The sequence below is a fragment of the Nipponia nippon genome, unplaced genomic scaffold (genome assembly GCF_047370975.1).
Source record: "Nipponia nippon isolate SJK-2023a ecotype South Korea unplaced genomic scaffold, ASM4737097v1 scaffold_6, whole genome shotgun sequence".
Taxonomy (NCBI): Eukaryota; Metazoa; Chordata; class Aves; order Pelecaniformes; family Threskiornithidae; genus Nipponia; species Nipponia nippon.
The window spans coordinates 29124327-29148734 of record NW_028262380.1 but is presented as its reverse complement, the minus strand read 5'-3'; the positions used below and the strand labels follow the sequence as shown (position 1 = coordinate 29148734).

General features: G+C 40.2%; 1 protein-coding gene across 2 annotated transcripts in view; it reads left to right on the top strand.

Moving 5' to 3' along the window:
* The window catches only part of CORIN (corin, serine peptidase), a 157396-nt gene that overhangs the window by 87735 nt on the left and 45253 nt on the right, over positions 1-24408 (top strand). For both annotated transcript variants that reach the window (XM_087735590.1, XM_087735589.1), the window contains exons 6-9: positions 4228-4341; positions 19128-19235; positions 20819-20929; positions 21851-21967. In XM_087735590.1, the coding sequence (XP_087591716.1) occupies positions 4228-4341; positions 19128-19235; positions 20819-20929; positions 21851-21967 (450 nt within the window). The remainder of the gene's footprint in view (positions 1-4227; positions 4342-19127; positions 19236-20818; positions 20930-21850; positions 21968-24408) is intronic.

Here is a 24408-nt window from a genome sequence, read left to right as displayed (position 1 = left end):
TGCCTCATTTTTTCCCCTGTAAAATGAGAATGTGAATGCTATCTAATCTTATGTTGCTCTTAAGACTATCATATTTTGCTATTTGTAATACCCTTCCAAAAATGGTAGAATAGAGGTGAGGCTGTAACTCTTCAGTTAGAAGTTAGGAAACACGTCCAACTACACAGTGGGTAGTGAGGGAACCTACTGAGGAGCACATTATAAGGGTGTGCGAAAGGATGGTGCTAGTGATTTTTGCCCTACCTTGCTTTGGATAAAGGGGCACAAACATTAAATGGCACAAACTAGTTGAAAAATTTTGTTTTAAAGTCTCTTAGGTATTTTGGGCACTTTTCTGTAAAATTAGAAACCTTCTTTAAAATATATTGCATAAGTAGCTTTTACTGCAATAACCATGGCCTCATTACACAACTGGAAAATAATGTTTTTACTGCAAAATCAAGATCATGTGCTGCCCAAGTGGAGAGTGCACCTGGGAATGTACTAGAAAAGATTTTGACATTATTCACATAAGTTTTTATTACAAACACATTTTTCGTACAAGGGTGTGTGTGTCAGCTGACTAACTCTAAGATTGCCCTGTTTCTGGGGATGATAAAATAATATTTCAGGCTTAGAAAAGCATGTAAATATGTTGAAAAAAAATAATCCCCTGCTGCCGAAAGTTAAGAGTAAAAATGAAGGTGCTGAGAATGTGTGTATCCATTGCCATAGTGCAAGAGAAAGGACTGCTAAGCTAGGACCACAAATAAAACTGGAAATCTGGATAATTAATTGCACTTAGAGTCAGTGCACGCTGGAGCTGTTTCTCATTTTTGAAGAACACACTCTGCATGCTTAGGCATGTCCAGTGCTCAGTGGTACATGACAGCATCCACTATACACCTAGTGATTTGGCAAATTGTGAAGACTATCACGTTGCTATACAGAAAGGCTGATCATGAGCAGAAATTGTTATATTTTTTGTAGGCACATTAAAGGCTCCTTCTTTAGTCCCAATGGCAGATTTAACAGATGTAATAGTCTTTTCATGACTGCCTGTTGAGGTCTTTTAAAATGGGTCATTCACTGATGAGAGTTTTAAATGGCTTTGGTCTATCTCAAAAATTGTATTGTTTCCATTGAGATTTATCTTCCAGGTTTTCCTCTCGACCTTCTTGCATTCAGTGATGTTCCTCTGAGAGCTATCATGATGTTTCCCAAAATGGAAATACATTTCAGTCCCTGTGGGACATCTTGAATATCAATACATCAGTGTGAAAATAAGTTCATAAGACTCCTGCAGCATTAACTTTGTAGTACTGAGGCTAATGATGTTTCTCCTCAAAGAGCCCAAGCAAACATAGAAGTTTTTTCATCTTTTTATAGGTATAGAGCTAAGGCACAGATCACCTGAATTGTCCAAGGTGATGCAAAAAATTTGCAGCAGATCCGGGAAAAGAACCTTTATCTCTGGAACACATAAAAGATTCCTTATTCCGTAAGAACATCTTGCCTTGCCTAGGCTTTTTTTAATGACGTTGCTTCATAATGCTTTTATAAATCATCTAATCTTTAACAAACAAGATCATGTATGGATTTTTTGTGCGTAGCTGATTTTTTTCACTATTAAAAATCAAGTCAAGCTTATGGTATTTCCTAAGACAAGGCATGAAGTTCAATTTTACTAGAGAAAGTAATGAGTTTTTTGAAGAAATTTTCTGTCTGCTCCTTAACCACAAAATAATGGGGGATGTTTTATAAATCAGAAAATAGAAAAGAAAGAATTTTAGGGAAAAGAATGATGGAGACTTGTACTGTGTAGGGCAGTATTAGCTGTATTTGCAGGTGGGATTTTTCTTAAAATGAGGCAGTGGTATTTCCGTCAGATTTAAGAGCAGGTATCATGAGATAGATAACACTTTGCAACTGTGAAGTTTTCTTCTACGATACGCTTATGAAAATCAAAAGAGACATCACTAAATAATGAATTCCTAAAATTCTATGAAGTAGTATGCCTTAACAAACAAATACAGCAGATAAAAATTGATGTAGCAGCATGGAGAGTCAATATTTATTACTTCATGATTCTCATCTTTCTACCTTTCATCTTTTATATCCTTAAATTGTATCTGCACGCTTTGTGAAACACTGTCAGATTTCATCAGCACTACTTTGCTTTCCATTTTGCTTCATTTTTATATTGCTATTCTTCTGAAGACATATAAAATGAGATTACTTGTATGCTGAGTTACTTCACGACAGACTGCTTTGTTGGAAGACATTAAAAAGAACTTTCCCTCCTTTTGTGAGTGAAATGTTGGCTCCAGAAACTCCAAAAAGAGGAGTTTAAATGGGACATTAGCAGTGTGTGAGTTTAGGATTGTTCTTTCACTTAATCTCAGTTTTTGTTTGCCCAAGAATGTGCTTAATCAAGACATTATTGTGGTTAACACTTCACTGTTAAAGATAGTTCCTTACACTAGGAATTCTACTTAGCGCAGCACCAAGTAAAATGTTGACACAAACATCATCATAGTCATTGATTTATTAATGGCTTCATTTGAAGTTTATGTAGTGTGTTACCTTTGTGCTATTGTTTACTGCAGTGCCAAACTGAGGTCATGAAAGTTCATGCTACTAATAATTGTATCATTAGATATTTGGTTATTTTTCCTTAATTTAATTTTAAAGTGTATTCTGTATGAATGTACTTGTTGGTAGACATGTTATGAGGAATACAAAATTATGATGAGAATACTCAATATGCATTTTTTTGCTTTTGAGATGTAGATTATAAATATACTTTCCAGACTTTGTTAAGCATCAGGTTCAGAGAATAAAAGGAGAAGAAACAGGAACTGAATTCTCCTACAGCAGTAGGGAAAAATGCAAATTTAGGCATTTTAAAATGAGAAATACGGAGCTTTGTTGTGATCAGGTGCAAAATGACTTTAATGGAGGAGGAGGTTCTACAGCTGCTGCTGCTGAAACTGATGGTTTTTCATACCTGTGATTTGCATTGTGGTAAAGTTTGAAAGCTACAATTAGAGATCTTTATTGTTCTTGGCAAACTTGGATACAAAGTTTGAATTACAGCGGAATTTCTATGAGTAGAATTTTGAACTTTCATGAGATTTTATTGTTTGAACTTGCTGTTCTCACACATGGATACATTCAGTAGCTTTACACTGGCAAAGTGACAGGATTTTTTTCCTCCATCTTTGAAAGCTAATTCTCATTTCAGGTATGTATGCTTAAAGTAAAGTTATTGGGGTTTTTTTTCTGATCTTTTACTGGAGGTGAAACTTTCTGTTTTGTTTAGCTTTGTTGAGTAGCCTGACTGTTAACTGTGACTTTTGGACTGCCTCCCTCCCCCCAAAAAAACCCCACCACCAGGTTCTGTACTGAATATTTGCTTTTCTACTTGACATCTTTGCTTTGCATCCCCATGTAATTGTCACCTGATATCTTTCCCCATCTGTATGTTTTACAGGGATTTTTCTCAGCCAATGATTTCTAAAGCAAAGGCTTGTAAGTTTGGTCTCTATTGTGTGGACTAAGGTGTAAACAAATTAATGGTGGTCTGCATCTCTATATTTTAAGTGCCTTGAAGGACTTGAATGGGAAGGTGTTATGAGCTCAATCCTCCTGACCATAATGGCCCTGAAAGGTATCTCCAGTGGGATACCTAAAGCTCTAGGGTGTTTTATTGTTTCTTTAGGTATCTCAGTTCCCCATATATCGAATAGCAATGATGACTGTCTTCTAATGTTCAGGGAGTGGTAAGAATGTTTGAGGAATCCTTCCCCTCTAGAAAGGTGTCTGTGCTATGAGACTGTTAAGTCTCAACGTGGTAATGTTTTGCCTGAACACCTAGGCTGGGAAGATCCATCTATTGTAACTTCAGTTGGATATTTAATCCGATGCATCTATTTAATGGGAAGAAAAAAGAGCTTGTTTAATCCCATCCTAAGGTCAGTTTTTAACAGTTACTCTGTACAGCTGCTTTTTAGAAGTAATGGTAGATTGAACCTCACTGATTAACTCAGCCTAGATACCTATTTTTGAAATAACAAAAGTTAGATGAAAATGCCAGTTTGCACTTGCTTGAATTTGATTGATTTGGGGTTTGTTGCTTAAATGCATCAATTGAGACTCAATTGTTCTAACTGTCTTTCATTTCTGCTTATTTCTTCTTACCCTGAAAAGTTTAACATGCATTCTTTCTTTTCTTCTCGTTTCCAGCACTGTGTGGAGGAGAGGAGAGTTTCTTGTGTGCCAGTGGGATCTGCATCCCAGGGAAACTGCAGTGTAATGGCTACAATGACTGTGATGATTGGAGTGATGAGGTCCATTGCAGTAAGTTTTTTAAACCTTGCAGTGTTCGTTCCACTGAAGCGCTGAATCCATTCAGGGAAACCTAAAAACTAAAGAAGGCTATTGGCACAGAATAGGAGCTTTGCATAGTATTTGCGTATATTGACGTTTGAACTCTCTCAGTTGCCATTGAATATGTGTACCTTTGTTCACTTTGGCCACAGCATGTGGTTTTGATCTATCAAATTTTATGCCTGGAAGCAGATTCTAAGATTTCTGCAAGGAGCCATGTGGAAATTAGAAGTATTTTGGGGCTTTTTTTTTTTTAAATGGATCAATAACATGCATCAGAAGAGCACTTCTGATAATAAACTGAAGACTCTTAGTTGTATCTTTTTCCTAGTCCTTGGCACTGATTTTACAGCAGATGCAAAACCATCTGTTTAGAAAGTTCTCTTGGCCTCAACCCTGGGTGTGGTTTATTTAAATAAATCCCAGTATATGGTGCAGAAGAAAAGAGAAATGAATATACATGCTTAACATCGTAATTTCTTATTTAGTTCTCTGTGGCAGTGTGTATCTTTAGAGCTCCTATGTGTTTTTCCGTGTTGAAAAAAACATCCTTGGACTACTTACACCTTTAGAAAAGCTGAGCAAATGTACAGTGGGAAAACAATGAAAAGGGGAAAAAAAAAGAAAAAAGGAAAATGTGGAACAATGACTAAATAGGGACTATAGTAGGACACAGTGCTGTGCATTCAGACATTGGAAAATGTCAGACCTGTGGTTGAGTTCCAGACTGTGCAGTTTAGACTCACCTCAAAAGATTTGTTCTTATCAGTGATTTAAGAGCCTGGGTGTTCCAAGACTCACAAAGCTGTTTTTAAGGAAGTTGCTGATAGATTTTTATCTGGGATACTCCAAGGAATAAATGATGGCTGCAATTTCCTCCTGGTCTCAATATGAATGAGGCTAGAGCTTGATTTTCCTTTAATAGCCTACAATTGATTTAATGGAGGTTGATATAATTTCTGTTACATGAAAAGTATTGTATGTTTTTATCTTGGAATTTTTCCTGTCAGTGTTAACTTCAGTTTTTAACGTAAGCTAAAAAATTTAAAAATGCCTATGGGACTATGGCTCTCAAGTTCCATTAGAAATGAGGAAAGAAGAAAATAGTAATATAAGAATAAAAATATGTGTCCTGAAAAAGCAAGCATTATAAATTTAATGAGTTAAGATTACCTTTAAAAGAAAGCCTGTCTGTTAAATGATACCGGGTTTATAGGCAGAATACTTGGTAAGAGTTGGGGTGTAGGTCAAATAAGGCCTTCTTGAATTACACAGCAGAAATAGCAAAACCAAAGGAGAACTTGTTTGCCTGAAAACTTGTCTGATAAAAGATGCTGTGTTTCCTGCAGTCCTTGCCCCTCTCAAATTCTTAAGTCACCTCATAGAATCAGAATAGTTTGGGTTGGAAGAGACTTCTAAAGGACATCTAGTCCAACTCCCCTGCAATGGGCAGGGACATCTTCAACTAGATCAGGTTGCTCAGAGCCCCGTCCAGCCTGACCTTGAATGTTTCCAGGGATGGGATGGGGCATCTACAACCTCTCTGGGCAACCTGTTCCAGTGTTTCACCACCCTCATTGTAAAAGATTTCTTCCTTATATCTAATCTGAATCTACCCTCTTTTAATTTAAAACCATAACCCCTTGTCCTATTGCTACTGGCCCGTCTAAAAAGGCTTTCCCCATCTTTCTCATAAGCCCCCTTTAAGTACTGAAAGGCCACTCCTTCTTCAGGCTGAACAACCCCAACTCTCTCAGCTTTTCCTCATAGCAGAGGTGTTCCATCCCTCTGATCATTTTTGTGGCCCTCCTCTGGACCCTCTCCAACAGGTCCATGTCTCTCCTCTGCTGAGGGCTCCAGAGCTGGACACTGTACTCTAGGTGGGGTCTCACCAGAGCAGAGTAGAGGGGCAGAATCACCTCCCTCGACCTGCTGGCCACGCTTCTTTTGATGCAGCCCAGGATACGGTTGGCTTTTTGGGCTGCGAGAGCACATTGTTGGCTCATGTCCTGCTTTTCATCTACCAGTACCCCCAAGTCCTTCTCTTCAGGGCTGCTCTCAATCCCTTCATCCCCCAGCCTGTATCGATACCAGGGGTTGCCCCAACCCAGGTGCAGGACCTTGTTGAACCTCATGTTGAACTTGGCCTTGTTGAACCTCATGAGGTTCACATGGGCCCACTTCTCCAGCCTGTCCAAGTCCCTCTGGATGGCATCCCATCCCTCAGGTGTGTCAACCGCACCACTCAGCTTGGTGTCATCTGCAAACCTGCTGAGGGTGCACTTGATCCCACTATGTCACTGATGATGATATTGAACAGTACTGGTCTTAATACAGACCCCTGAGGGACACCACTTGTCACCAATCTCCATCTGGACATTGAGCCGTTGACCACTATCCTATGGAAGTGACCATCCAACCAATTCCTCATCCACCGAAAAGTCTATCCATCAAATCCATATCTCTCCAATTTAGAGAGAAGGATGTTGTGGGGGACTGTGTCAAAGGCTTTACAGAAATCCAGATAGATGACATCTGTAGCTTTTCCCTTGTCCACTGATGTAGTCACTCCATCATAGAAGGCCACTTGGTTGGTCAGGCAAGACATGCCCTTGGTGAAGCCATGCTGGCTGTCTCGAATCACCTCCCTGTCCTCCATGTGCCTTAGCATAGCTTCTAGGAGGATCTGTTCCATGACCTTCCCAGGCACAGAGGTGAGGCTGACAGGTCAGTAGTTCCCAGAGTCCTCCTTTCTACCCTTTTTGAAAATGGGGGCAATATTTCCCTTTTTCCAGTCCCCAGGGACTTCACCTGATTGCTGTGACTTTTTAAATATCATGGAGAGTGGCTTGGCAACTACATCAGCCAGTTCCCTCAGGACTCTGGGATGCGTCTCGTCAGGTCCCATAGACTTTTATGTTCAAGTTCTTCAGGTGGTCACAAACCTGATCTTCTCTTACAGTAGGAGGGACTTTGCTCCCCCAGTCCGTGTCTTGTGATCCATCCACTTGAGAGGTGTGGGAAGAGAGGTTGCCAGTGAAGACTGAGGCAAAAAAGTTGTTGAGTACCTCAGCCTTCTCCTCATCCGTTGTTACCAGTTTATCATTTGTGTTCATTGGGGGGTATGCTTTCTTTGACCTTCCTTTTCTGGCTGACATATCTATAGAAGCCCTTCTTATTATTCTCTGCATCCCTTGCCAAGTTCAGCTCCAGCTGTACCTTGGCCTTCCTGACCCCGTCCCTACACAATCAGGCAATGTCTCTATACTCTTCCCAGGATACCTGTCCCTGGTTCCACTCCCTATGCATTACCTTCTTGCCCTTTAGTTTGACCAGCAGGTCTCAACTCATCTGTACCAGTCTCTTGCCTTCCTTTCCTGTTTTCTTACACCTGGGGATCAAGAGCTCTTGTGCTCTATGGAAAGCATCCTTAAAGATCTGCTCGCTCTGTTCTGCTCCCTTGTCCCTGAGGGCAGTTTCCCAGGGGGTCCTATTGACTAACTCCTTGAAAAGCTGGAAGTTTGCTTTCCTAAAATTCAGGGTCCTGACTTTGTCGCCTGTCCCATATCCCTCAGGACTGTGAACTCCACCAGTGCATCATCACTGCAGCCCAGACTGCCTGCAATCTTGACATCACTGATGAGCTCACTTGTGTTGGTGACCATCAGGTCCAGTATCGCATCCCTTCTGGTAGGGCTGTCTATTACCTGGCTTAAGAAGTTTTCCTCAAGGCACTCCAGAAGTCTCCTGGATTGCCTACATCGCCGTGCTACTTTTCCAGCAGACGTCGGAGTGGTTGAAGTCCCCCAGCAGGATGAGTGCCTGCAAGCGCGATGCCTCCTGTAGCTGGAGCAAGAAGGCTTCATCAATAGGCTCCTCGATCAGCAGCCTGTAGTGGACACCAACCACAAGGTTCTCTTTGTTGCGTTGGTCTCTAATTCTTACCCATAAGTTTTCAACCTGTTCATGGCTGTTCTTCAGAGACAGCTTTTCACACTCTATCCATTTCTTGATGTAGAAGGCAACTCCTCTGCCCTTCGTTCCTCGCCTGTCCCTTCTGAACAGCCTGTAGCCATCGATAGCTGCACTCCAGTCATGGGATTTGTCCCACCAAGTTTCAGTAATGGCAACTAGGTTGGAGCTTTCTAGCAGCATGGTGGCTTCCAACTCCTCCTGTTTGTTGCCCATGCTGCGTGCGTTGGTGTAGAGGCGCTTCAGCTGGGCTGTCGGCCGTGTCACCTTCTTAGAGGAACACACCTTAATTCCTTTGAGCTATTTCACCGGTGTTTCCCTGTTGGCCCCTATTACTTTAGGAGCCCCTGGCTCATCTCTGTAAGACTTCGTGTGCTCCAGTGTACCCAGCATGCCTCAGACCAACAGGCTGAGGGCCCTTGCTAGCACCCCATCCCTCTAACTTTGGTGTGTTGTCCCACAGCTTGTCATGGGCAAGCCTGATATTATCCCCCTCCCCCTTCAAGTCTAGTTTAAAGTTCTGTCAATGAGCCCTGTTGGCTTGTGAGCAAAGACCCTCTTCCCCCTTTGAGAAAGGAGAATCCCATCTGATGCCCGCAGGCCTGGCACCATGTAGGCCATCACATTATCAAAAAATCCCAAATTGTGGTGGTGACACCAGCCATGGAGCCATATATTAATAGACTGGGTCCGTCTGTTTCTTCCAGTGTCGCTGCCCACAACTGGAAGGATAGAGGAAAAAATTACCTGTGCTCCAGATTCCCTTACCAACCATCCCAAGGCCCTGAAGTCTCTTTTAATCGCCCTTGGACTACGCGTTGCGGCTTCATCGCCACCCACATGGAAGAGCAATAATGGGTAATAGTCCAAGGGCCATACCAGGCTAGGAAGTTTCCTAGTGATGTCCTTAACCCAGGCCCCAGGGAGGCAGCAGATTTCCCTAAGAGGAGGATCTGTCTGGCATATTGGACCCTCTGTTCCCTTCAGAAGGGAGTCACCTACAACTATAACGTGTCTTTTCTGCCTCGTGGAGGTGGTCATGATATGGGATGTAGGCCTTTATGACGTTGGCAACACCTCTGGTGTAGATGGACCGTCATCCACATCATCCTTTGACTGGACTTCTACATCCAGAGCCTCATACCTGTTGTACAGAGGCACCTGGGAAGGCGAGGTGGGCAAGGAGGGGCTTTGCCTGCCACCCCAAGTGTGGACTTGCTTCCATTCACTCCTTTCCTTTAAGCTACTGCCTTCAGCCTGGCAGGGGGAGGATACAGAATCCCCTTGATCTTGGTTTTTTTTTCTGGTGGCTATTCCTGTTCCTGTCTCCGGGAGGGCAGAGGATGGTTCCACCAGTCTATCTCTTTCTCTGACTCCCTGATGCTCCTTAACCTTTCTACTTCCTCTCGTAGCTCTGCCACCAGGCTGAGCAGATCGTCCATTTGGTCACACCTCACACAGCTGTTCTCACTACTGCCATCCTTACCAGTGAAAGGCAGCCCTGCACGCCCTGCAGCCTGAGACCTGGATGGCTGCGTGTTTTCGTGGGAGCTCTGGGTTGCCACATCCATTCTGGCGAGTGCAGAGGACATGGCTTTCTGCCAGGTGGATACCATAGCTAAGCTCCTTCTGAGAGAGTGATGACCACCAATTGAACTCACCTGTTGAGCTGGTAGAGTGATGACACCTTGCCATGCAAACTGCCACACCACACTCTGGTCGCTAGCACTTCCCAGGCTGCTTTTTATAAGTGTGGGGTGGCCATGGTTGCTCTGGCAATGCCCAGGCCTTCTCAGCATCTCTCAGGAGAGCTGCTGGCTCCCAGTGGGTCTCTCTGCTCCCCTGGCATTTCCCTGCCTCAGGAAACCCCCCTGTGCACTGACATCTGCTGCTCCGCTGTAGATCGGGCTGGCTCCAGAGCAGCTCACCTCGGTGACTGACCATGATTAGAGGAACATTTTTACCAAAATTTATTAAGGCATAGAAATACACCATTAAGACACTCAGGACAACCTTACTGTTACCTTGTACTAGCTATTTTTGTTGCCAAGTAATAACCCTAAAATTATTGGTTTTGCACAGCAGCATTTTATTCCTGGTTTCAGTTTAACACACTTTTAAAGGTGCATTAATCTGGGATATTTTCATTATCTTCCCTCTTGCTACTAAGAGACCTTTGGGCATCCTGACAGTTCATGTCCCCTTTTCTGACAAAAGGCCACAGCCATGTGTGAGGGCAGCTATGTTCTTACTCGTCATTGGAATGAAGAAGTTTCTTCTTCTATTGAGAAAAATGCAAAACTACTAAACTTCCATTAATGAAAAATAAATGGCTAAAATTACCCTAAAAATATATTTTCTTCAAGTCCAGCCAATGTATGCAAGTTTTAAGCGTGAGTAGTTTGAAGAGTCTGCCTTATTTCTGTAGGGATCATTATAGATAATTGAAGGTTATAATTCTATAATGAATTCATAATTAAATTTATTAAATGGTGGTTTTTGAATTCTTGAAACACTTCTCCTTCGATCAAAGTATATGCTATCAAGTTTAAGTCTTATCCTAGGCTCATCCATAAGATGTTTCTATTCAGTTTCAAGATAGCTCAGTAGTAACTTTCACAGTGACTGACATTTCCATAATAATGAAAATGTTCAGTACTCCCAAAAATTTCGTTGGTATTCACCATTTAATTATTAAATATTTGGCAATATTTAGCAATATTTGAGAAAGAAAATAAAAATTTGAATTTTTATGCTTTGTTCTATTTTGTATAAACTGAATTCTGACTGCTAGTGCTTACACATAGCTTTCCAGTGTTTAATGGGATCCAGAACAACACATGGAAAAGTTGTTCCCTTCTTATTAAGTCCAAACTGTGTTTGCTCATAGGAAAGTTCTATCTAGCGTGAAATTTATTTTCAAATTTTTGTTGTTAACCTTGAGGACGAGGGGAATGGAGTATATGAAACAATAGCAGCAGATTTAGCTTAGAGCAAACATCATTAATGCATTGACCAGGGTAACTAGGTATAAACATGGCTCACTTCTAGTCTAATTTCTGCTCCATTGCTTGCTGGGGAGCTGTTTTGTCTGCTTGAGAATCGTAAACAAAGAGTGTGGGTAATATAGATGGAGAAAAATATTTGGACTCTTTGTTCTAGCAAACAAACTTATGTAGCAGTAGATTGGCTACAGAAAAGCAAGTATTTCTACTGCTGGAGTCTTGTGAAGAGACCACATGAGACTCTTCACAATCTCCATGAGTTGGTCAGAGCTGTGAGGAGAATCTTTTCATTACAGTTACTTCCCAAATGAGATTAAAAGCCTTTTAAACTCAAAAGGCGAAGCTTTATTAGAATGTAAAAGAAAACATTAACCCTTGAAGAGAAAAAAATAACCCTTTAAAAGGGAAAACTGAAAGAAACTTGATAAGGTAGAATAGAAATGAAAAGGATTTATGAACAAAACTGCCTTTGCTGACTGTCACCTTGAAGGCTGGGTCTTTGGGCTTGGTTTCAGTCATCTCAGGAACTTTCTTTGTCTCAGCAAATTCTGTTCTGTGTTCTTTCGCCCTTGGGAAGTTTCTTTATCACAGTGCAGCCCTGTCCATGTGTTTTTTTCCTGCCCTTTCCAGCTTTGTTTCGGTCTCTGATGTGATTTAAGTTCGCTCCTTGTTGAATTCTCACTCTGCCTCCTCTACTCAATAATTGTGCTGATAATGAATTCTGGGGGGAGAAATAGATTTCTCTCAGCTATACATTGTATTGGAGTCATAGTAATTCATTTCATTCTGATATATGTTAATGAGATGGATTGAAAATTGAGGTGGATTGAAAACTAGATGAATGGTTGGGCCCAGAGGGTGGCAATCAGAGGCATGAAGTCTGTTTGGAGGCCACTAACTAGCAATGTACCCCAGGATCAACACTGGGTCCAATTGTGTTCAATATTTTCACTAATGACCTGGATGATGGGGCAGGGTGTACCCTCAGCAAGTTTGCTGATGACACCAAACTGGGAGGAGTGGCTGTCACACCAGAGGGTCATGCTGCCATCCAGGGCGACCTCAACAGGTGGGAGAAATGGTATGACAGGAACCTCAGGAACTTCAGCAAGGAGAAGCTCAGAGTCCTGCACCTGGGAAGGAACCTGCACCGGTATATGCTGGGGGCCACCCAGTTGGAAAGCAGCTTGGCAGAAAAAGACCTGGGGGTCCTGGTGGACATCAAGTTGAACATAAGCCAGCAATGTGCCCTTGCCGTAAAGAAGGCTAACGGTATCCTGGGCTGCATTAGAAGAAGTATCCTTACCCTCTACTTGGCACTGGTGAGGCTACACCTGAAGTACTATGACTAGTTCTAGGCTCTTCAGTACCAGAGAGATATGGACATGATGGATAGAGTACAGCGAAGGGCTACAAAGATGTTTAAGGGACTGGAGCATCTGTCCTATGAGGAAAGGCTGAGAAAACTGGGACTATTTAGCCTAGAGAAGGCTGAGGGGGCATCTTATCAATGTATATAAATGCCTGAAGGGGAGGTTGTAAAGTAGATGGAGACAGGCTCTTCTCATTGGTACTCAATGACAGGACAAGAGTCAATGGGCACAAACTGAAGTACTGAAGGTTCCTCTCAAATATCAGGAAACATTTCTTTTTTTTACTATGAGGGTGACCAACCACTGGCACAGATTGCCCAGAGAAGCTGTGGAGATTCCATCCATGGAGGTACTCAAAAGCTGTCTGGACACAGTCCTGGGTAACTGGCTTTAGGTGTCCCTGCTTGAACAGAGGGGGTTGGGCCAGATGACTTCCAGAGATCCCTTCCAACCTCAACTATTCTGAGATTCTGAGAATGAAAATGGTCCTCAGTGTGTCTAGGCAGTGGCACTTAAAGTTAAGCTTTGGGAAAAAAAAAAAAGCAAGCTAAAAGATAGCATATTTTTTCATCTAGATAGTTAAAGCACTTTATAGAATTTCAGAACAGGATTCTGTAAAGTGTAACTAATTGTATCTTTGTAAGGGTATTTGACAGATTTAGATTCAAAAGGCTGAAGCTTGCCAATGTAATTGGATGCAATGGGTGACCTCGTTGAGAAGAAAAGCCATATGTTTCCTAAACAAAACTTATTGCACTCTCTTGCGCTCAATCTCGTGGATTTAATTGTCTCACCCCTAGGGTGTACACAAGTGGTCTGGCCAGAATCACTTGTTTTTGACAGTGGAAAACACTGGATTTGTGTCCTCATAATGTCTTGGTTTCTTTTTGGTTGGCAGTGACGATTTATTCTTCTGACAAGCATTTTGCAGTCTGAGGGATTGAGTATTCTTTTGAAAATATTCCTGAGACTCACATTTTTTTTGCTTTCCTTGTGTCTCCAGGGTTGTTCTTGATCTTCAGGATCGAGTCACCCTCAGTAAGTTTGCTGATGACACCAAGCTGGGTGGGAGCATTGATCTGCTGGAGGGTAGGAAGGCTCTACAGAGTGATCTGGACAGGTTGGACAGATGGGCCGAGGCCAACTGATGAGGTTCAACAAGGCTTAGTGCCAGGTCCTGCACTTGGGTCACAACAACCCCATGCAATGCTACAGGGCTGGGGAAGAGTGGTTGGAGAGCTGCCCTGTGGAAAAGGACCTGGGGGTGTTGGTTGACAGCTGGCTGAATATAAGCTGGCAGTGTGCCCAGGTGGCCAAGAAGGCCACTAACATCCTGGCTTGTATCAGGAATAGTGTGGCCAGCAGAACTACAGAGGTGATCGTCCCTCTGCACTCGGCACTGAGACTGTACCTTGAGTACTGTGTTCAGTTTTGGGCCCCTCACTACAAGAAGGACATGGAGGTGCTGGCGCATGTCCAAAGAAGGGCATTGAAGCTGGTGAAGGGTCTAGAGCACAAGTCTTATGAGGAGCAGCTGAGGGAGCTGGGCTTGTTTAGTCTGGAGAAGAGGAGGCTGAGGGGAGACCTTATTGCTCTCTACAACTACCTGAAAGGAGGTGGTAGCGAGGTGGGCGTTGGTCTCTTCTCCCAAGTAACGAGTGATAGGATAAGAGGAAATGGGCTCAAGTTGTGCCAGGGGAGGTTTAGATTGGATATTAGGAAAAATTTCTTCCTGAAAAGGGTTGTCAAGCATTGGAACAGGCTGCCCAGGGAAGTGGTTGAGTCACCACCCCTGAAGGTATTTAAGAGACAGGTAGACGTGGTGCTTGAGGACATGGTTTAGTGGTGGACTTGGCAGTGTTGGGTTAACAGTTGGACTCAATGATCTTAAGGGTCTTTTCTAACCTAAATGATTCTGTGATTCTGTGATTCTTGTTCACTTATCTTTAGGTCAGGTTGTTATTAATTTACTTGCTGCCTGATCATTTAAATAATGTCATGCTTACAGTGCTCTGTAGCAATTAACATACAGCATTCCTTTGAATCTTGTTCTGCTCTTGCTTCTGATGCCTTCATGCACATACATATTTCCTTTCATATTTAATTCATATTAATCTTAATATTTCTTTTATCCATCTCTACGTTTCCTCCTCCATTTTTGTTAAAGACATCTGCAGTAATAGCAGATGTAATAGCAATCCACCTCAATACCTTTGGTCTCAAAGGTACTGCTCAATCAGGTTTGGTTCATAATGCCAGATTAAATTCCAGATTAAAAAAAAAGTAAATGTATCCAGAGGCATTCTTCTGGGATGTCCAGAAGCTTCTGTCGAAGCTTCTGCCACCTGCAATCCCAAAATACAGGACTTCTTATATTTGTTTTAGATGCTACCAGTTTGGGGAGATGTCTCTGTTTTTTAGTTATGAAGTTACATACATTAGGGAAGGAGTCATCTGTCCCTGTGCAGGTGGCTTTATCTGAGCTAAATGTCTAAACTGGCTGTATGGAGAATCAACTGAGAGAAACAGACACTTCTGATGCATGATTTGTCTGATTTTAAGCAGATACTTTAAATGGGATATGTGCTTTAGAAACTAAATTATGTAGATGTCTAAAGTTACACGAGTGAATCTTACAGCTGTGCCTCCTTAGTTTTAATGTTGAAAATTACATACGTTATGAAACATGGAAGTCTCTGGTTTTAATCTTTTTCGTATTAATAGTTCTTCCTAATTCCTTTCAGAATTCTGCATCAAGAAATTGGTCACATGATGCAATCACTTTTCTGTTCCTGGCTCTTGACATGCATTTTTCTCTTCTTCCCTTTGATAGGCCATAATAAGTATGCAGGCAATAGTTAGGCTTTAGCAGAATCCATCCCTCTTTTTGAAAGTATAGTTTACTTTACTTAGCAGTGTCACTTTTTTACACAGATATTTAGGATTTCATGATGTAGCTTATACCATCTACTCTGTGACTTTGTGCAACGGAAGGTCCCAGCTGAGGAATCAGAATTCAGCTCAACCAGCTATCACATAGGAATATGAACAGGAAGGAAGCTGCAACACTGATCTACAAATCCATAAATTATCAGTGCCAAAACTTGGAACTGTCAGAAGGATCCCGATGAGCAAGTTTTACATGTAATGTACCGAATGCAGCAGGCTCTCTTACATCCCTCTGGTTGCACTTACACACACACTTCCCTAATACGTACATTTGCTTCGTCTTCCTCCTTGTGTAACTTTCTCAGTCATACTTCTCTTTCACACAGGGTGAACAAGATGAAGACCATTTTAGTAATAAGATACAAAAGAAAGTGTTTACACATGTGCCACTGCATGCCACATTCCAGAATAGAGCGTCTTGTTGAATTAAGGTCTTATTTAATCCTAGAAGTGGCAGAATTTGTACATTGAGTCTGAACATAAATCTTTAAACATACATCTTTAAAATGTGGGACTCCTCAAATCACCTGGGCTGAGGTGATTCACGGTCAGAAGGACACATCATGCAACAGTGAAGTGAAAACAGGGTATGCATGAACAGAGATCAAAGGGCTGCTGAATGCAAAAGATTGACCAGGCTTTATTTGTGTTTAGTGGAGTATATAATAGAAATTTGTATTTAATTTTATGAAAACTGTACTTGTTCCATCATTAACAAAATTTAAGTTGAGCCTTTTACAAATGGCAGCTGCAAAGTGCCCATCTTAGAATCATAGAATCATTAAGGTTGGAAAAGACCCTTAAGATCATCGAGTCCAACCGTTAACCTATCACTGCCAAGTCCACCACTAAACCATGTCCTCGAGCACCACATCTACCCGTCTTTTAAATACCTCCAGGGATGGAGACTCAACCACTTCCCTGGGCAGCCTGTTGAAGAAAATGTACGTTAAGACTGTTAGATTTTCATCAAGTGAATCTTATTTCCTTGCAAGGAAGTTTGTATTCTTTTTGTTTACCCTATCTGTGTGGGCCTGAGAGCTGCCATACCCTAAAGGACACTGCTGCAGCTACAGAGGTATGAATGTAAACAGGAATGGGGGTATGGATGGAAATTAAACAGTAAACTTATCCTGAGGAAACAACATAGAAAAAGACAGCTTTGTTTCATTTGAGGGGCAATGGAAGCATAGAAACTGTCAAGTTGCAAACTGATCAATAAGGGTAAAGGTTGCCAGAGTACTTCATGCTGTTGCATACTCAAAAGAAGTAATGTTTAGAATTTTACTCTCAGATGGCTATTGTTCTGCTTACATGAAACTAGAACTTAAATATTTTCATTTAGTTTGGGGTTTTTGGTATTTATTGTTTCATGCCTGTCGTGGTTTAACTCCAGCCAGCAACTAAGCACCATGCAGCCGCTCGCTCACTCCCCACCAGTGGGATGGGGGAGAGAATCGGAAGGTTAAAAGGGAGAAAACTCCTGGGTTGAGATAAGAACAGTTTAATAATTGAAGTAAAATAAATTAGAACAGTTAAATAGGCAAAGCAAAGAAACCGTGCAGGCAAACAAAGCAAAACAAGGAATTCATTCACTGCTTCCCATCGGCAGGCAGGTGTTCAGCCATCTCCAGGAAAGCAGGGCTCCATCACACGTAAGGGTTACTCAGGAAGACAAACGCCATCACGCCCAATGTCCCCCCTTCCTTCTTCTTCCCCCAGGTTACATACTGAGCATGACGTCATACGGTATGGAATAGCCCTTGGGCCAGTCTGGGTCAGCCCCCCTGGCTGTGCGCCCTCCCAGCTTCTTGTGCACCCGGCAGAGCAGGGGAAGCTGAAAAGTCCTTGACCAGTGTGAGCGCCACTTAGCACCTATTGAGCAACAGCTTAGCACTACTTAGCAAGAACCTAAGCATCAGTGTATCATCGACATTGTTCTCATCCTAAACTCAAAACACAGCCCCATACCGGCTACCAAGACAAAAATTAACTCTATCCCAGCTGAAACCAGGACAATGCCTTTTGTTCTTTTAAAGCTAAATTAACTATTGACTACAAAGCTCATGGCTCAGCTGTATTATTTTACTTTATGTCCTGAAGCGTTGTCCTTTGCATTGTGCTATAAATCCTGTTTGGACTTTCTGAGATGATGTGAAACTTGTAGAAAGCATAAATACTTCCGTGGGGGAAAGGGGAAGAAGTGATTCATGTTCAAGTTGAGGTTGGTAAAGCCTTGAGAAACTTAACGTTAGAGCACTCACCTAGGGAGGTGGAACACTTGGCTGACATTGATCTGGAGGGACAGAAACCCCAGTGCACCTTCTGGGAGAGTGCTGCACCTTTCAGTGTGTAATATACCTAGAAGGACACCCTTCTTTCAAAGTGGGACCACGGCAATCATGAACACAGGAGTCACACGCCAAGAGGCGAGAAGCAAGTGGTAGCATGATTCTGTTGTTTAGTGATTGAGCATCCTAGCTGAGGGAGAGATTTGTGTTCCAGTCCCTGCTCTTGGAGCTCTTTCTGTGTGTTGTCTCGGAAAGAGCTCATTTAAAATGCCCACATATCGCAGTAAAAAAGGGCACAAAGAACTTCCTTGGTTCTAGTGGCGTAGCTTCAACGGGAAGGAGGGATTGTCCACCCAGCTGTTCTATATTCTGGCATTCTCCCTGGAAAAGCCAGATGTGAAGGAAAAGCCTAGAGGAAGGCTTCCCAACTGTGTGTTTGTAATCAAAAGTTATTACTAATGGGACCAGACACCACCAGCCCTATTTTCTCTTCTCCCCCCTTTCTTAACTAACGTAGATTGCATGTTTTCATCAAACCTGGTATTATTCAAGCGTTTTGGATATTCTGAGAGAATATTCATCAGGGCTTTACTGAAGGCCTCAGCCGTGGAAAGGAAGGCTAAACCCACTTAGGGCTGACAGTGGTACGAATTCATGGATGAGACGGCATCAGGCCAAATTCTGAGCTCAAAACTGCATAAAGCATAAAGCTCATTTGAAACCATTGTAAGATCAAAGGCAGGCTCAAAAGCAGGGTCTGGGGATCTTGATTTTGCTGTTAAAAGCTTCAGCTCCACCTAATAGGCACATCAGTTGCTCAGACTGTCCTAGTAATGATCCTAGCTGATGAAACCCACAACCTTTCTCGAGAACTTTATGTGTACAAATTAATTAAACATTTTGGTCCATATGTGTAACCAGAGCACTTTCTCCTCATGGTATTGATCAAAAAAGCAATTGGTAGGAACAGAATAAAAATGTCTAAAAATTGCTTTTGATTTTTCATGTTCTTCCATATGAGATTCTAATAAACTGGTACACATTGAGTATTAATGTAGACCTGTAAGTTGTAGGTTATCTTTAGCTAATCTTGTTTTAGTCAATACATTCCAGTTTCTATGAATGTTCCAATGTCATGTTAACATTTTAAAAATTTCATTTTGTAGACTGCAGTGATGATGTATTTCGTTGCAACACGGGAAAATGCCTAAATTATACCTTTGTTTGTGATGGATATGATGACTGTGGAGACCTTAGCGATGAACAAAACTGTGGTAAATGAAAGTTCTATGGTTTTCTAAAGTCTTTAAGATAGCAGTCTTGCCTAAGCCAGCAATCTTTTTCCTTAAACTACTAAAAGAGTAATATACCCTGCTGTTATTCTTTTTGGGCAAAGTAAAAACAGCTCACAAATTCTATATGCAATTTGAAAAGATGTAAAGGAGATTTCTGGGTTAATCCAAATTTTGAAGGTAGTGGTATTTTGAAGAAATATTCTAATTTGCAATTTGTTTTAAACTAATTGAAGATGTTATGGTTGCTTTCTTGCTAACTTGGCTAAATTTAACTGAGATTAGAGCAAACCATAGGAGACTGCATACTGGTGATGCCAACTGTTTTAGAGCTGAACTGTTTTTACATAAGCTTCATAGTGAACTTGTATGTTTTGATAATCAAATTCTGTTTCTTTCAAATTCTGTTTTCAATCAACTTTGTATGTTCTGCCTCCTTATATTTGTCTTTCTACCTACACTTAACTTTCATAGGAAAAAAATTAAGTTTTGTGATAAAAAAGAATAATCTTCACATGTAAATACTGGAAAACTTTGAAAGCCTTATTTTTTTAACTTTTGCTCCTGGTACTACACTCGAGAAAAATTAAGTGCTCTAAAATAATTCTTTAAAAATTAAAATATTATTTCTCACCTTTTTTCTTTTGCTTTTCTACGGAAAAACATAGAGAATTTCAAAACTAAAACTCAAGGCACAATTTTTTCTGAGGTTTGTTTTATCTTTCTTCTCCAAATTAAACATACTCTAAGATCTTCCACTACTTTTTGTCAGTTTTTGTTGGGTTTTTTTTCATAAACCATCTTTGAGTAAAGGCTTTTCTAAACATTAGTCTGACTCCTAACATTCCTATCTTGAGATAGTTTTTTCCACATAAAATTTAAGATCTAACTTTTTGTACAGGCTATAAATGAGTTTCATAGCAGATTGGGCAGACTGGACTGTGTCTACACTCCGTGTTTATTTTGGTGTAAAGTCAGCCTGCTCAATAGAATGCTTTTCTTTATTTGTGGAAGCATTCGGGTAGAAAGAGTAAGATGAAGATTGGAATAGTTTCTTTGCAGATAATTCTTATGAAAAATTCTGAGTGTATGCAAAAAACATAGTTTCTGATTAAGTTCCAAATATGGCAGTTGAGAAACATTTTTTTTTACTTCTTAGTAAATTTAATGTAAATAAACATAGAGAATTGTTTTCTCTGATGGCAACTGAAAATGTTGGCTAACTGAAAATCATTCCATGAGATAGGAAGCCAGAAGATCTTTTAATCTGTTTAACAAATCTTAGAAACTTGTTTATTTGTAAATGGAAACAACTGTGCACCTGAGAGAAGGAATGAGTGCATCACTATCTGTATAGGCAATAGAATTCAGAACATATGTAACTACCACCTGCAAAAAAGTCTGCAGGTACAAAAAATCTCTTACTGTAATTTACTAATGCAAAATGGCTCATTAGTAAGAATGATTAGCTTATACACATAGAAGAATTGATCAATAATATAAATTATACAAATGGTAACTTATAATCCTTTTTTTTTTTGTCCTCAAATTTGCATTTTATTTAGATTGTAATCCAGTGACACATCATCAGTGTGGAGATGGGAGATGTATAACAGCTGATTGGGTATGTGATGGTGACCATGACTGTATAGACAAATCAGATGAAATCAATTGCTGTAAGTTCCCTTAATCTCTAAATTAAATTCTTTAAAAACAAAAAACAAAATGTAAGATAAGTAGTATACTTACTTATTACTTGTAAGGAAAAACTATAAGCTTATTTGATTTCAGAAGTTCACACTTGACAAATGTCCCTTCTGGTAGACAGCTGCGGCAAATTGAACGTTTGTTGCCATTGTTGAGAAGTATCAGCATTGCCTTCTGTTTCAGTTTCTTGTTAATTACAGAATTAGCTTTTTGTTAACTGTAATGTTCCCATTAAAGAGTAATGAATGAATGTATATATATAAGCTCTTAAACTATAGGCATTCTGAGTTTGTGACAGCTTTCTGATGTGTCTGTGTGTGACTTATCACACCTTGTCAGAGTTTGGACTTCTGTCTACTCCAATGATGATGGTGTATATCTGTGAAACAACTATACTAGAATATTGCTGAGGTTGCAAAATCAAGTCTTGGGGAACTAGCACGTGTAATGTGATTAAGGTTATGCTTGTGCTGCTTTCATTCTTGCTGCCATTCAGTGCTTGACCTTGCAACCACTATCGTACAATTTTCCCTGAAATCTAAGAACCTAATCTGAATAAAAGAATGTAAGTAAGGGGGCAAAGAAAAGGTGCCAATTTTTATGTGAGTAAAAATTATGGGTTTTTTTTTCTTGGAAAAGCTGAACCTTCATCTCAGCCTGTTGCTAATACCTGACATATATAGTTCCAGTCCCTGTAGTTAAAGATCAGAACAGCTGTAGGCTATTGAAAACACAGCCTACATATAATGCAAAATGTCTAGTGACCTTCAGTGCTAAGCAGTGTTACCAGCTTCTCCTAAAATAACTTCAAGATGATGTTCAAAAATAATTAAGACCTTCATTAACCTAAGTTGATCAGAATATCGTCTTTTTTTTTTTTTTCTCTCTAGCATGTCATAGTCAGGGTCTGGTGGAGTGCAGAAATGGGCAGTGCATTCCTAGTGCATTCCAGTGTGATGGAGATAATGACTGTAAAGATGGAAGTGATGAAGAAAACTGCAGTGAAAGTAAGGATATCCTTCATTTTACTCTTCTTACTGAACCTAATATTGACTGCTTTGTTCTGAAGTGCCTTTAGTTAAAGCTGTCTGACAAATTTACTTTCTTTGCCTTTCAAATAACACTTGCTAAGGCTGGTTGGTGTCTGCTTTCACACAGGAAGTTGTAAGCAGAGTTTTATTAGTTCTTAAAAATATAAGAAGTTAAAGAAATGGAGGTGATACTTAGCATAGTATTTGGTTATCTGACATGATCAGCTGTTACTCGAAATAAATAATACATATTCACATTGTCTGCAGCAATTAGAAGCTACTATCACAGGAATTGGTGTTGTTTGAGGAGGAATTTTCTCATGAAAATCCTTTTTTCATCAGAACTTGGAAGTCAGAGAAAGGATGTTTTCATAGGCAAACTAACGATTTTGTGTGACTAAGGGAAAATACATGAGAATGTAAGTTTTCACAGCTACATAATAGCTGTCTCATGATGGATTGTATGAAAGAAAAGGAAACCAGGCAGTTTCTTGAACCCAGTAACATGGATTCCCAAACACTTGTGTCCTGTGGTACATTCTGATACTCAGAATGAGATGTTGTCATGTTGTGATGGTTTCAGCATTTGAAGGTATTTTTCACATGTAGTTCTCCTGTTTCTGGTAAGGTATAGGTTCAGATTGCAGCCTTTCATTCAATATAAGAATTATTAATGTCTTTCTCTTATGAATCTTATTTTTAAGAAATTAAAGGAATTCACTTTATTTAGAAAACTCTAGTGCTGTCAGATGTAATGGTAATAGGACAACCTATTCAAAAATTATTAGACTAAACCAGACCTGTTATCATAAGATAAATACACAGTGTAATTACAGAAGCCTCCTTTCTTTAGAAGAATTCCATTCATAAGCGTGTCTACTCAGTCCCTTCTGTTCACATTAAGTTCTCGGGATCTTCCCACTCCAATTTAAACATCTCTATTCCAAAAAATAACTGAGAAGTTGAAGCATAGACATTACTGTTATTCTTTTTCGCAATTAATGTTGACGTTACAAAAGGGTCTTGCATTAAATTTCTTCCAGTTCTGACTGTGGCAATCTAAAAACTGAGGACCAGATTTTGTCCTTATCTCTGACTGTGCAATCTCACAAAATGCTCAGTTTTTATTCTTCATCTTTCCTGGTGTCCAACCTCAGTCTTATTCTATGAATTCCATGATCCTCCATTTCTTTTGCTGATAATGAAACTATCATTTTTAATATAAAAGAGATGAAGCAGATGGGATAGATTGGGATAAATTGAAAAGTACGAAACTATTTAGAGCATTCTATAAGCAACCATTTCAACTTTTAAAATTCACCCCACTTAAGCCTCTTAAATTTGTTTATCACTAGTAAAAGAGAATTTCACTGGAAACGTTGGTGCATGATCTGGGCTAGAAGTCAGTGATGTGTTTTGTTTTCACTGCTTTTTGCCTGTGTGCATGTTGAAGAAATGGTTGAAAATCTTTTTTTGGTAAGATGAACAGATACAGATTCAAGGATACTACATGCAGAGGAGTAGGATGGGGTGATAATTATGTAGTCAATGATCTCACTATATGCTAAAAGACTTTTCCGCTTAGCGTTAAACCGCAAAGCTTTTAAATACAAAAGTTTTCCTTGTTCTTATTAATCATTCTTCGATGTGCAAAAAATTCTGTCTAATATTTTGCAATATTGTGTAAAGCAAAATTCTTCCTTTATGCAACCATATCTTGTCCATCCTGAATTTTCATGAGAATATGTAGGCAGAATTTGGACTTCATTTGGATTATTCCTCTTTAGTTCCTTGCAAAGTCCATGTAAAAGCAAGGTAGAATTCTTGTTTGTAGCCTTCTTTTGTGTTTCTTATTTATGTTGTTGATTTCCGCAACTACAGAAAATGTAATAGGACATACACTTCATACAAAGATTTCTCTGCTCTACAAATCAAACAATTTGGATCTGCCTAGCAGAGGCAGTGAAGTTAGGGCTGAAGTGATCTGGAATATTGGTATTGTTACAAACACAGTAAATATGTGAAATCAGCGTAGAAATTGGAGGTCAAGATGTAGTGACTTGCCACTTGCCTATATAAGGATACAGGGACCTTGTGTAATAGTCCGAATATATACATATAGGGACTACAAATGACCATTACTTCATCTATGTCCGAATTAGAAAAATGGTCTCCTTCGCTACGTTCCTTAAGAAAATTTATGATATGGCATCTATTAACATTACTGCTGTCATTCATTTTGTGACAATAGAAATCTAATATAGATGTACTTGCAGCTGGTTCTATGATCCCTTCCAAAGACAGGGTAGAGTGTGTTTATAGAAATTCAGCATTGACTGTGCTAGGATCAAAAGAATCTACACAATTATTTTTAAAGAGTTGAGAAACTCTTCCACTGTGGGATAAGAAGGAGTTGG